Source organism: Gouania willdenowi, chromosome 17 (assembly GCF_900634775.1).
Source record: "Gouania willdenowi chromosome 17, fGouWil2.1, whole genome shotgun sequence".
In the NCBI taxonomy this organism is placed as follows: domain Eukaryota; kingdom Metazoa; phylum Chordata; class Actinopteri; order Blenniiformes; family Gobiesocidae; genus Gouania; species Gouania willdenowi.
The window spans coordinates 16873082-16886137 of NC_041060.1; the positions used below are offsets into that span (position 1 = coordinate 16873082).

At 38.3% G+C, this 13056-nt stretch overlaps 1 protein-coding gene across 4 annotated transcripts in view; it reads left to right on the plus strand.

Annotated features, from left to right (window-relative positions):
- Positions 1–13056, plus strand: part of dip2cb (disco-interacting protein 2 homolog Cb) — a 168252-nt gene that overhangs the window by 115183 nt on the left and 40013 nt on the right. For all 4 annotated transcript variants that reach the window (XM_028472397.1, XM_028472399.1, XM_028472398.1 and 1 more), the window contains exons 10-17: positions 1446–1556; positions 5824–5947; positions 8377–8486; positions 8839–8941; positions 9924–9988; positions 10098–10191; positions 12351–12470; positions 12621–12735. In XM_028472397.1, the coding sequence (XP_028328198.1) occupies positions 1446–1556; positions 5824–5947; positions 8377–8486; positions 8839–8941; positions 9924–9988; positions 10098–10191; positions 12351–12470; positions 12621–12735 (842 nt within the window). The remainder of the gene's footprint in view (positions 1–1445; positions 1557–5823; positions 5948–8376; positions 8487–8838; positions 8942–9923; positions 9989–10097; positions 10192–12350; positions 12471–12620; positions 12736–13056) is intronic.

Sequence of the window (13056 nt, forward strand, 5' to 3'; positions counted from 1 at the left end):
AGTGTTTATGGTGAGTTTATGTTAACAATGAGAGATAAGGAATCAATAATAATAAACAAGGAAGTTAGATAAAGCATCAAAACGAAAACACTTTTCACATTTTCAGTCTTTTAAATAAAGAAAAACACATTAAACTCATGTGTGGGTGATTCCAAGTCATTCCATTTGAGGAGATCCCACTCCAGTTTCAAAGAATTCAGAATTTTTTACTAATTGTTCAATGATTTTTCAATAGGCACACTGTACATTTTTTTTTATAGAAATTTGGTATACTAATACAGCTCCACCTAGAATATACAAAAATATCTGCTATACACCCTATCGTGTAGACAGAAGTGTGTGGGCCATTTGTGAAATGAAATGGAATGACCCGTGTGGCTTTTGTGAGATTTTATATATATTTTTAAATGTATTTACCACATTTTTCAATATAAAATGTAATTTAGTAATTTTCTATAGGTAATGTAGCGATGTGACAAATATTTCTTTTGTCAGTGGTTTCCTCACCGTCAGCTTTTTTTTCCCTTTTTTTTTTTTTTAAGAAAGATGTTAGATGCATTCCATCCATCCATTTTCCAACTCACTTGCTCCTTTTCAGGGTCGTGAGGGTCTGCTGGTGCCTATCTCCAGCTGTCATTGGGCACTAGGAGAGGGTACACCCTGTACAGGGAGGGTATTGCATTCACCATCCACAATTTTTAGAATCATCATAAATGGACACATGGCATCTTTTCTTCTTTCTCTGTCATTATTATGGTCCTATTACTCTGGGGCTGCTTTGTCCAGTGCTTCCTAAGCCTTCCAAACATGACAGTCAGAGGCCACACTGAAAAGGAAAAGGGTGTTTCCCCTGCCTCAACCACTTGACTCTTCACAACCTCAGGGAGCTCCATTTCCTGATAGGCTAAGGAAAAGTCAAAACTAGCTAAAAGCCAGTGTGTGAGGTTGTTTTTTCATTTTGTAAATTGTATCCTTATCAGTTGTGTTTTAATTACATCACCCCCCCAACGTTTAATTTGGTCCCAGAGAGTAATTACAGCATTGTTTCAAACTATTCAAGGATGATTACATGGAATGAGTTGAACAGAAGATGGTTGAGGAAACCAAGGAATACAATTATACTAAGATGTAGCAAAAGTGTCTTTTAAAAACATGGATCTCAAAGTGTGGGGTGAAACGTCTGTTATGGCTTAAAGCCACAGTACCACCAGCAGCTTGTTAGGCTGTTTATATGATGTTCATGTAAAGATGCAGAGGAAGGTACAGTATTGTTACAGCACCTTTAAGATAACAGAGGAATTGACCCTTTTGTCGACAATAATGTGTGGGGTCAAATTGTATCTGGTCACTTTTCAAAATGGCACTTCTACAGTTTTAACTGTCATCAGATACAATAGTTATGTGCTAATAAACACATTTTTCTCTCTCTCATTCATGTTTTACAGGTGGCGCTCGTGTTCCCAAACAACGACCCCGCTGCATTCATGACAGCTTTTTACGGTTGCCTGTTAGCTGAGGTTGTTCCTGTGCCAATAGAGGTCCCACTGACGAGGAAGGTAACTGTGTCCAGTTTAGGTTCAGGCTCTTATTAGCTTTACCATGGATGCTAGCTAAACAGTAGTTAGCTAAAAGGTAATGATCTTGACCGTATTTTAAAATGACAAAAGGGACAAAAGAGAAGATGTAAGCAAGGCTCTTGATATGCCCCCCTTTGTCTCTTTGCTTAAATTTGATCTAATTTGTGGTTTCAAGAAAAATAGGTATTTAATGCAGGCGATTACAGCATCAAAAGAAAACTAAATATATCTGGAACGAACTTACAACTTGGTATTTTACAGTGGCCTTAGGTTTAGAGACTTCTAAAGGTGTGTTCACACCGAATGCAACTTCAGCGACTATAGTATAGTTGCTTAAATCGCCCGTGATGAGTTGCTTTAACATAGTCACGCTTTTTGTTCACTTCATCGCTTCATCTATGGCAGTGACATGACGACCAGAGGAGTGACGTGGGGAGAAACTCGTTGCCGATTGGATGTTGCGACACAGCGTCACTCGAAGCCGCTTGAAAAGTTCAACATTTTCCACTTTGATTGACTTCCAGTAACACAGCTCGCGCGGTTGAGTTGCTGGAATCGCGCGAGTCGCGTCGCTTGAAGTGAGGTCGTTGACGTTGCGTCATTTACGTTAATTTTCAATGTAATCTTGTTGCCAGTATCGCTGAAGTCGCGTTCGGTGTGAACTCACCTTAAGAACTGTAAAATAATTATATAGAATAAAGGCTTTCTCACTGCTAGCAAAAACAGCCCACAGGCTCAGGACTTCAACATTCCTGATGCATCTTGGGATGCATCGTTTGAAAGCTGTTTTAGGCCAGTTTTAGTTAAACACGTCAAATTTTACCCCATGGATTTCCTTAAGACACGGTGGTCGACGCCAGCGCTACTTATTTTCCACATGGTGCTGACTGCTTGAGTTTTCTGAACAATATCAAATGAAATAATAAACATAATAACTCTATTTACAACTAACGGAAGTAATTTCTTATTGAAAAAATCTTCTTTGGCTGTTTACATGGCTGATTTGCTTTTAACCATTTTTTCAGCTCTTTTGGAGGTTCACAGTCCCCCAAATAGCATCTAAAATATCAAAATGTCCTGTGTGTGTGTGGGGGGGGGGTACGAGATAAAAGATCCCTCCTGAGAGTCTTTGATAAACAATCGCACTGTCCTGGTTACTTGTGTTTCCATAATGTACAGCCTTGTGTTTTTCAAAGAGAAATCCTAAGGCCATTTATTTTGTTTGTTACCCTCTAATCGAATCCATGTTATTGTTACCAAAGGACTCGCAGTATACAGATTTTTTCATTTTTGGCCATTTTTTATTCTTAAACAACAATAACAAGTTGGAAAGGACAAGCAGGGGAGTCTCATGGTGTAGCATGGATCCTCAGGAGTTACAGCTTAGTATCCTCAGAGGGGGGTTGTAATAAAAATATGTCATTTTAGGATGTAATACACAGTACAGGTTTAATGAGGTAAATCAAAACCACATGGTTTCTGACTGTTTAATGACTGTATTGTCATCAGGGAGAAACAACTGTGGGTCTTTTGGGCACAATGGCTTCATGGAGGTTTGCGCTTTGTTTGTAATTCTTTTTTCAAATACATACAGTACATTTAAAAATAATTGTTCCAAATTACCCAAATAAAACAGGCAGCTCAATAAGATAAGATACACACAGTGGAGACGCTGCTCCTCAGTTGCCGTCAGAGAAAGACATTTTACTAATAAACTGCAACAAAAAAATTAACAAACTACAGGAAGAGATTTGAAGAGAAATGGTGTCCCCCTTCCACTTACTCTCCATAATTGTTTTGAAGCCCTTTCCTACGAAAATAGAGACAAACTCAGTCCATTTAAGCCGAATGAAACAACCGCCAGGAAAACGCCTCCACCACTGCTTAGATTAAATTCCCACTGGTCGAAATCATCTTCAGCCTGTCGTAAACTCCAGAGAGCAGCCGTCCAGAGGCATTCTAGCACCATGCACACAGCCATCAAGAAGCACTGCCCTACTCCACCTGTTGCTGAGACGCTTCAATGCCAGCTGACGGAGGATTCCACGCAGACATCAGCGACTCCCTCTCTGTTAGACGCAGTGCTACTTCAACGCCGAACAGCGCCGATAACGGAGACTTCCCTACAGCCTTCAGCAACCCAAACACAATCAGACATTCACGCACAGCTGCTTTAACGCCAGCCAACTACGGTGATGGAGGCTTCACTGCAGCCAGCGATGACTGCCCTCCGCCGGACGCTCCCGGTCAGTGTATCAAGCCTACACACATTCCCAGCTCTCTTTCCCCCCGCCATCACTGATTATTGGGGACTCTATAACTAAGAACATTAGATTATTTAATGCCATCACACACTGTATCCCAGGTGCTACAGTTCACACTATCTTAAACAGACCTAATCAAATGCTTCCCACGCTGCCAGCAAGTGTTACTAGTATAGTGTTGCAAGTAGGGACGAACGATATCACCCGTTGTGAATCGATACGGACCATGAGCGAATTTAACCTTCTTTTTAATGCTTTAAAGACATGTGAGAAATCAGTATTCATCTCTGGTCCCCTTACTACACTAAACCGAGGTATAGAATGCTTTAGCCGTCTCTTACAGCAGCACAACTTCTTACAATCCTGCTGTGAACGCTATCATTTCCCGTTCATTAATAACTTCAACCTTTTTTGGAAATGTGCTGATCTATACAAAAAGGATGGTGTCCTCCTAATTTACATGGAGCGCAAATGCTAAAATCAAACTTTCACAGCTCCATACATGCATAACTGACTCTCACTTTTCTGGTCTACTGGAAGTTCCTTAAGTGTCTAGAAGTAGAACAGGAGGCAGAGCATTCAGCTACCAGGCTCCTCGCCTTTGGAACCATCTCCCAGTCTTATTACGGGAGACTCTCTCCACCTTTAAGGCTAAACTCAAAACCTACGTATATGCTAAAGCGTATGCCGTATAATAACGTTAACCTAACCACTAGGAACAAAGCCCTAAACCAAAAAAAAAATTAGGAACTAACAACTAAGATTATATAGTCAAACACCAACACTGTATTCAAACACAATCCACCATCTACACATATCTCTAATGGGCTGCAATGTGTGAAGTCCAGTCAGACAAGGTTGTGCCGGGGTGTAGCCAACCCCCCACTTCTGAACCTCCTTGTGTTCCCATTATACTGCTCACACTGCTTACACACCATTTACACTGATGTCCACCCCATACTCATTCAACTGTATTCTTGTATCATGTTTTCTGCAGTCTGTGCCTTCTCCTCGCCCTTCTCTCTCTTTTCTGTTTCAGGTGTCTTGAAGCTGGAGTTGGTAGTTCCTGATCAATGGTTCATGGCTCAACTAGTCTGGGGTCTATCTCTGATGGTCTATCTCTCTATCCTGTTCCGTTCTTTCTCGTGTCCACTAACCCCAACCAGTCGAAGCAGATGGCTGCCACCTCTGAACCTGGTTCTGCTGGAGATTTATTCCTGTTAAAAGAAAAACTGTTCGAAGGGAGTTTTTTCTTCCCACTGTCGCTTATGCTTGTTCATGTGGATTTGTTGGTTTTTGTTGTAATTGGCGCTATATAAATAAAGTTGAATTGAATTGAATTTGCAGAAGCACAAATTTAATTTAATTTATTTATTTGTTTTCAAAGAAATTTGGTACCTTTGCAAGCTCCTTAGTTTGAATTGGAGAATTTACTTCTGTTGCCCATTTGATGTGGTTTTTGCAACATTTTAGTGTTTGCTTAAACTTTACATGCTTCACTACCACATGATACTGTATATGCCAGCTGGAGCTGGCTTTAAGTTATTCAGAAGTAGAACTGATGGTATTTGTACCCAACAGTTGTCAATCATACTATTGTGTAACAGTTTGAATAAGCCTTCAAGCGGAGGTAGGATATGTCATAAAAACTGCTACAAGTTACGTGATTCGGTATCAATTTAAATAAAAGTAAAAAATGCAAGCTTTAAAAGCCATTTACTTTACTTTAGCACATATATTTTAGACACATCTATTGCTGATGCTAAAAATGTGTCTAAAATCTATGTGCTTGATGTTCCATTAACAGTGAAATGATTATCAATATTGTATTTTTGCTTTAATGCTCCATATGCTTCAATTGAAAAATGTTTTTCTTTGTCAATAATTAAATGTAACAATATGCACTGCAAAGATGAACAGGAAAGCCTGTTATGGCCACTGTAAAGGCAGTCCATTCACATTTCATGTCTCCCTCTTTGCAGGATGCTGGCAGTCAACAGATCGGGTTTCTGCTGGGTAGCTGTGGAGTGACAGTAGCTCTCACTAGTGACGCCTGCCATAAAGGGTTACCCAAGAGCTCCACTGGGGAAATCCCACAGTTTAAAGGTCGGACACCATCAACTTTTCCATTAGCACACTCATGTTTACTGGCACAGAGTAAACCTTTTTGGTTGGCTGTTGCAAAACCCAACCAGGGCCATTTTATTGTTTGCTTTCTTCGAAGGTATCTTGGGCACATGGAGCTTATGTTTAGACCTCTATCTAACAAAAAACAAAAAAGCCAATTACATTAAGGGCAGAAGTGATGTTAAAGCATACTAACATATGACACACTACACACTCAATGAGTATATACTGTCTACTATATACTATTAGTATGATTAGGATGACGACCGTTCCCACTGAAGTATACCTCCATGTTTCCCAAAATGCATTTCAAACCAACGACAAAAGGCAGAAGTGCACTGAGGCTAAATATCTGTTGATTCGCCACCTTTGAAAGTTCTGAAGACATTTTAAGAGAGAAAGTGACCAAGTAGAATATCAACATGTGGTCATTTGCTCTAAAAAAAAAACTTGCGGAAAACACATTTCATGCCAAAGATTTACAGAGACCCTCCACTTCAAAATAAGAGCCCTATTTACAGAAGTATTAAAAACTATTGGAAGACAGGAAGAGATGCTTTTGTTTTGAAAAGGGGATGTTTGACTGTTTGTTTGAAGCCAGTTCCAGGACGATACCCCGAACTGGCTTCCTCAATTTTTATTTTATTTTTTAATTATTTGTTAATGAATATTTCATGAATAATTGATAATTATGCACATTTACAGATATTGTGAAAACACGTGGTATACAGGCTATTTTACACAATAGGTGTGCTTTCAGATTTTTACTTGTCCTATCGTGTACCTTGGGCACAAAAGGTTTGGGAACCACTGCTGTATCTATAAATGAACATCTCCAATTGAGAAAGTAACTGAAAAAAAGAGTTTGAACGAGTTAAATTTGGAAAAGCAAGAAATAATAATAAATAATTTAGTCAAAAAAATAGACTCCTACATGGTCCAACACCGATTCGCAACAACCAGCCAATGCGCAGAAGTCTTGACGAAAACAACAGTGTAGTACTGAAAGGTCATATTTATTCATATCAGTTTTTTCTTACATTTTACCACGAAGTGCATTTACTACATCATCTCGGTGGTTTACTACAGAGCACCTGACGTGACACAGAGTTAAGATTGGCTTTAATTGATCGTATCATTGCTTGTTTTCTACATTTTTAGTGTGTTTCAGGTGACAAGATGGAAATCAGATGAGAGTAGACAGCTGGGCTTAGTAATAAACGACACAAGGATGGAGAGACTTGGAGAGAAAGTTAGTGAAGTAGTAATGTAGATCGATAGAAAAACAACTGAGTAGACGAAGGAGAGAACAAAAGGATTGATGGAAACAATCAAGACATTAGCATTGAACAAAATGAGAAAATCCTGTTGATAAATAACCACTGTTTGCTCTGCAGTAATGGATGTAAAAATAGCCCCATGATGCCATCAGAGCTACTCACTCAGCATGGATTGAGAGTGTATGTGGCTCATTATGGTGGATTGCTCCTCGTATTGATCGGGAGGCTTTAAGCTCTTCCTACTCACGTTGTTTCTCAGGCCCTGATGTTGAGCAGCGATGATTCTCTGGTTTTCCACATTCACGTTTCTCCATTCATGCAGACACTTTTCTGAGAGAAGAGAATGTTCATGAGAATAACCAACAATTTCTTTAAAGCAATATGCTTTGCAGAAAGGAGAAGAAGTGGTTATAAAGATTACTTTACTCTTCATTATCTCGCAACTTTAAAATCATACTTTTTCATTTTTGCATGGCTTAATTTGGTCAGGAACAAAAACGCTCTTTTAGTTTTTGTTTTTATATTGAATTTAAACTACATCAAATCCTCTCTTTTTTTTATTTTTGCATAATCCGTATTTAATTTAAAAAGCAAACAAATTGGTTTGTATTATTAGGTGATCAGTCTTCTTTCCTGTTGTATATTTAATTTAGAAAGTGTATTTTATTTGAAACCAGGCACTCCAAAATTGAAAAAAATCAAAATGAGGAAAGAGATACTAAAAAGCCTTTATTGTAATGGCCAAATCCTAAAAAAGCCAACATGTTAAGTTTTTTTCGACACATTTCTTCCCCTGTTTTTCCAAGAGCACCCAAAACTGCTATGCTTTTAACACTTTGAGCAGCCAGTCATCCCCTTTGCCTTTGTTCTTCATAATCAATAAAATACTTGACTATTAAAATATTCAGTAGCTGCAGCCCTATTATTATTATTTTACCGTTTTTCGTCCATTATTAAAAATACCAATGAACGTCTTTTTAGTCCTACACTCTAACTTGGAGATCAAAAGCTGACGATGAATGCAACCTACACGAACTACAACATTTAGCTTAAAAGCATTTCATTAAAACCAACAATCCTTGTTCAGAGAAACAGTTTTAAGCCTTTTTTTTTTTCTCATGCCCTCAGGCTGGCCAAAGGTGCTGTGGTGTGTCGCGGAGTCTAAACACCTTTCCAAACCACCCCGAGACTGGTTCCCACACATTAAAGAGGCAAACCAGGATACTGCCTACATTGAGGTAACAGACATGGTGGCACTTGCACACATTCTCTCAAAGGAACAAAAACATTCCCATTCATATAATTTAAAAATAAATCAATGGTGAAACGTGTAGAATTAAATTAATGGATGTTTCACAGCGTTGTTGCCCCTGCTGCAGTTGAATGCACCCAGCCTGTATGAGGGAATGAAATTGAACTATTATTACTTTAAGCGACTGGGCAATAATTGCATCCACTGTGAGGGGAAATGTATTCTTAATTGCAGTAACGACTGAAAACGTGTAGTGTTTAGTTGAACACTGATCTTTGATAACAGAATGAAAACATTAAACTGATTAAAGTTGACCTTTTCTCTCCCTGTGGGACCAGTATAAGACGTGTAAGGATGGTGGCGTCCTTGGCGTGACTGTGATGAGGATAGCAATGCTCACACATTGCCAAACCCTCACACAGTCCTGCGCATACACAGAGGGTGAGACACTCTTTTAAACTTGCTGTCAGAGTTGGGCTCAATTACATTTTTCAATTACAATTACATCTTCAGTTATCCATGATCAATTACAACTAGGGCTTTAAATTCACTTTTTAGATCAGCAGCCAGCATGGCTAGTAGATTATTAAAGTTATCAGCCAACCAGATTTTCCACCAGTCAAATTTTTTTCCAGTGAAAATAAACTACATTATGAGCCACAGAATACATTTAAGCATTCATGTTCTTTTTTAAATACTTTGTAATTTAGTTGATTGCAGAAATACATTTAAATGGTAAAAATATAAACATTTAATTTAAAAATAATGTTGTAATAATGCCTAAAAGGTGAGTAACGCTACAATGTTACCCACCAAAGTAATTTTTTACTCACATTTGGCAGGTTGGCGGTTGTTAATTTAAATCCCTGGTTACAACTGAATTACGATTAAGTTGACCGACATGTTTTCCATTTACTATTAAAATTACAATTGTTTTTTCCCCCCTGAAAGTCATTTACACTTTTATTCTCAATTACTTATGTTCAATTACAATTAATCACAATTACTGAGCCTTTAATGAATAATTCTATAAAATGTAGCCTTCCTCTTGTGTTAGCTTTCTGTTAGCATCTCTTATGGTAACAACTCAGTCTTAAATCAGCTGTAAAATACACTAAAAACAATTATAACAGGTAAACTTGAAACATATTTTAATAATTGTTAACCACCATTAATTATATAATTTATACGGGCAGTTACAATTAGAAATTTAATTATCTGAACTCAATTACTATTCAATTACTATTACAACAGCAACATATTTTCCTATTACGATTACAATTATGTCATAATTGTAATTAATTACAAATATGATTGACCCCAACCCTGCCTGCTGTCCTCTCATATATACATTTTTAATGAATGCAAAAAGCGTACAAAATGTGTCTAAACATGGTCCTGATTGTTGTCTTTCATGGTCCAGCTGAAACCATAGTGAATGTATTAGACTTCAAGAAGGACGTAGGACTGTGGCACGCTGTCCTAACTGTGAGAGAACGTCAATTTTTACCCTCAGTTAATCTTACCACTCCATTAGAAACCTGAATAATGACGTAAATTGTATATTTATACATTGTTTATTGTCTTTCTGCCTCAGAGCGTAATGAATATGATGCATGTTATCAGTATACCCTACGCCCTCATGAAGGTCAACCCTCTATCCTGGATCCAAAAGGTCTGCCAGTACAAAGGTAAGAAACATAACCAACTCCATCTATCCACATACAGTATGTTTTATCTCAAATGTAGCTATTAGCTGTTATCATTTTGGTTTTGAGTCTCACGACATAATTCTCCAAAAGGAAAGCTGTTTGCATGAGTAGACTTTACCCGGGAAGTAAAAATAGTCACCTTAAATGCTAATAAGGTGGTGAAGAAATGCTAAATCAGACTTTCCATTGGCTTTCAAAAATATTACAACCAATCAGAGTGCTGGATTTGGTTATAATCCCTCCTACTTTATTAGCATTAGTACTACTAGTGAATCTTTTGCCTTTACTAGTACTACTGGTAGACAACAATAGGGTGACTGTGTCCTCTTTTCAGGTTTTGTTCGGGCTGTCTGGGGATATTTTACAAATGAATGAAATTGTCCGGGTTTCCCAGGGACCTTGAACGCATCTAGGGGAACCTTGAAACAATTTAAAAGACAGTTACTACGTTAATATTTGCTCTATCTGATAAAGTCCACCAATTTCTGAAAGCTAGGGAGTTAGTCTTTACAGCCAATATGGTTCATTACGGTATTTTTACTCACGAGTGAAAGAATCATTAAAGTTGCCGAAAAGAGAAAGAGGACCAAAGTCCAAAAGAGAGAGAGAAATAAAAAAGAGACCAAATAGCTGTGGATTTAATTGAAAAGGTTATTTATTGAAGTATATTTTTAATAATTATTTAGTGTTCCGTAAGCCCTGAGTTTTTTGTTATACTTTTAATGTCTGAGAGGAGATATTTCTCATATTGTTTTACTGATTGAGAGACATAAGAGATGATACAGTATATATGAGATCTTTCAAAGACAGATTGTTAAAATACATAATAAAGGTGATCGACTTGAGTCACCACTGGTTTCTGATTTTTTCAAGTCTTTGTTAAGATGAGAAAAAAATATTTTTAAACCTTATTGACATTAACAACTTATTCATTTACTATGCTGTATTTTGCCATTACAAGATAGTTTTGAGAAAACGTCGAGTATTTTCAGTACGCCGAGGTCGGCCCAAGTGTCCTCTTTTTTGGAAATCAAAATATGGTCACCCGAGACTAAAAACAGTCTACTAGTACTACTAGTCAGATCATGACTGTGTTAGTAGTGTAGTAATAAACAAAAGTTTTGCTCTACTAGTAAAGGATTTTGGCACTTTATTGCGTGAGTAGGCCTTACTAGTAAAGCAAGATCTTCTAGTAGACAATTGTGTGTTACTAGTAGTACTAGTAAAGTTTTGAGTTTTTACTAGCAACATATCTTAAAGCAGAACGAAATAACTTTTTCACCTTAATAAATCCTTCTCGTAGTCCCTGTGAGGGTAATACAAGTGTTTATGGGGTGATTGGGGGTCTTTCATCTCTCCCTGCTGTCTCTGGCCAGAAAACCGCACTTGCAACTTTCCTGCCTCCGACCCGGTGGCAAGACGTACTGCTTTACGGCAGCCCAATACAAACTCATGCTAGATTATGACCACGGTTATGCACACGCTTGTCTACAAATTAACTTTTCTCAAACTTATATCATGGTGGAGCCAGCTAAAAAAAAGGCAGAGTAGACCTTTGTCCGAGGAACGGAGCAACTCCATGTAGTGACAGCTCAGCAGCAACACACACACTGTTGTTGTAGTGTGTGTGGTTGCACAACAGGCACACACTCGCAACCCAGTGCTCCATCAGGCAGCACACACACAAATATCTATCTATCTATCTATCATCCATCCATCCATCCATCCATACTGTTCACATGGTCACATGAGACTATATGTGTGAAAGCACCCTTAGTGTCACTGTTGTATTAGGATTTTTTAGTGATCGGTTGCTACCGTCTTGGGAGAGCAAAGGTGCACATGTAGACAGTGACATAACTGAAAGGGACCTTTAGGGGGAGCGCTAAACGCAGTTACTTAGTTCTGCTTTAAGTTTACGCACAGTTACTTTTTTTGTTTATAGTACAAATCTGCCTAAAACTATTATAAAAGTTATTTACCCACATGTATTACAAGTGTGAAAAATTGCTTGTTTTTCTGTTCACTGACAAAAAAAAATTCAAGTTGTATAACAGTCAGATTATTGATTGTAGTTGTAATGGATTTGTATAGTGTTGTTTCGCACACGTGAACATGTTTGTGTGTTTTGTTTGCAGCTAAAGTGGCCTTTGTGAAGTCGCGGGACATGCACTGGGCATTGGTGGCACATCGGGACCAGCGTGACATTAACCTGAGCTCCCTCCGTATGCTGGTTGTGGCCGATGGTGCAAATCCCTGTAAGGAATCACTAAGTTTACTGCATTGTTAGGGAATTTCACTGTGAGCAAATGCTTTCTCCCTTTGATCAGATGGTTTTTGCTGTGGGTTTGTTATTGAAAACAAAAAAAAACCAAAAGCAGATGAAAGTGTTTGATTGTGTCTCTCAGGGTCGATCTCATCCTGTGACTCCTTCCTCAACGTCTTCCAGACAAAAGGTTTAAGACCGGAGGTCATTTGTCCCTGTGCCAGCTCACCTGAGGCTCTGACTGTAGCTATACGCAGGTATCTGCTCACAAACACACAAAATATATTGTCGGACACTTCAGTCATTCTCATACTTCAGTTTTCAGCCATCTCAGAGCAATGGAAGGCAAAATACACTCAGAACAGGTCGCCAGTTTATTTAATATCGTGTTAGATTTCACATGGTTTCTTCCCAGTTTTGTGGATCTACAAAACTCTCTTACTTACCATCCAAACTGCTCATTAAAGTCAGAACAGCTGTCACTTGTTATTGATATGACACTATAAAGTGAGCAAGCCAGTAGTTTTGCTATGTGCATGCTAATAAAAATACTGTGCCTCACCGTGTGTGGCAAGTAA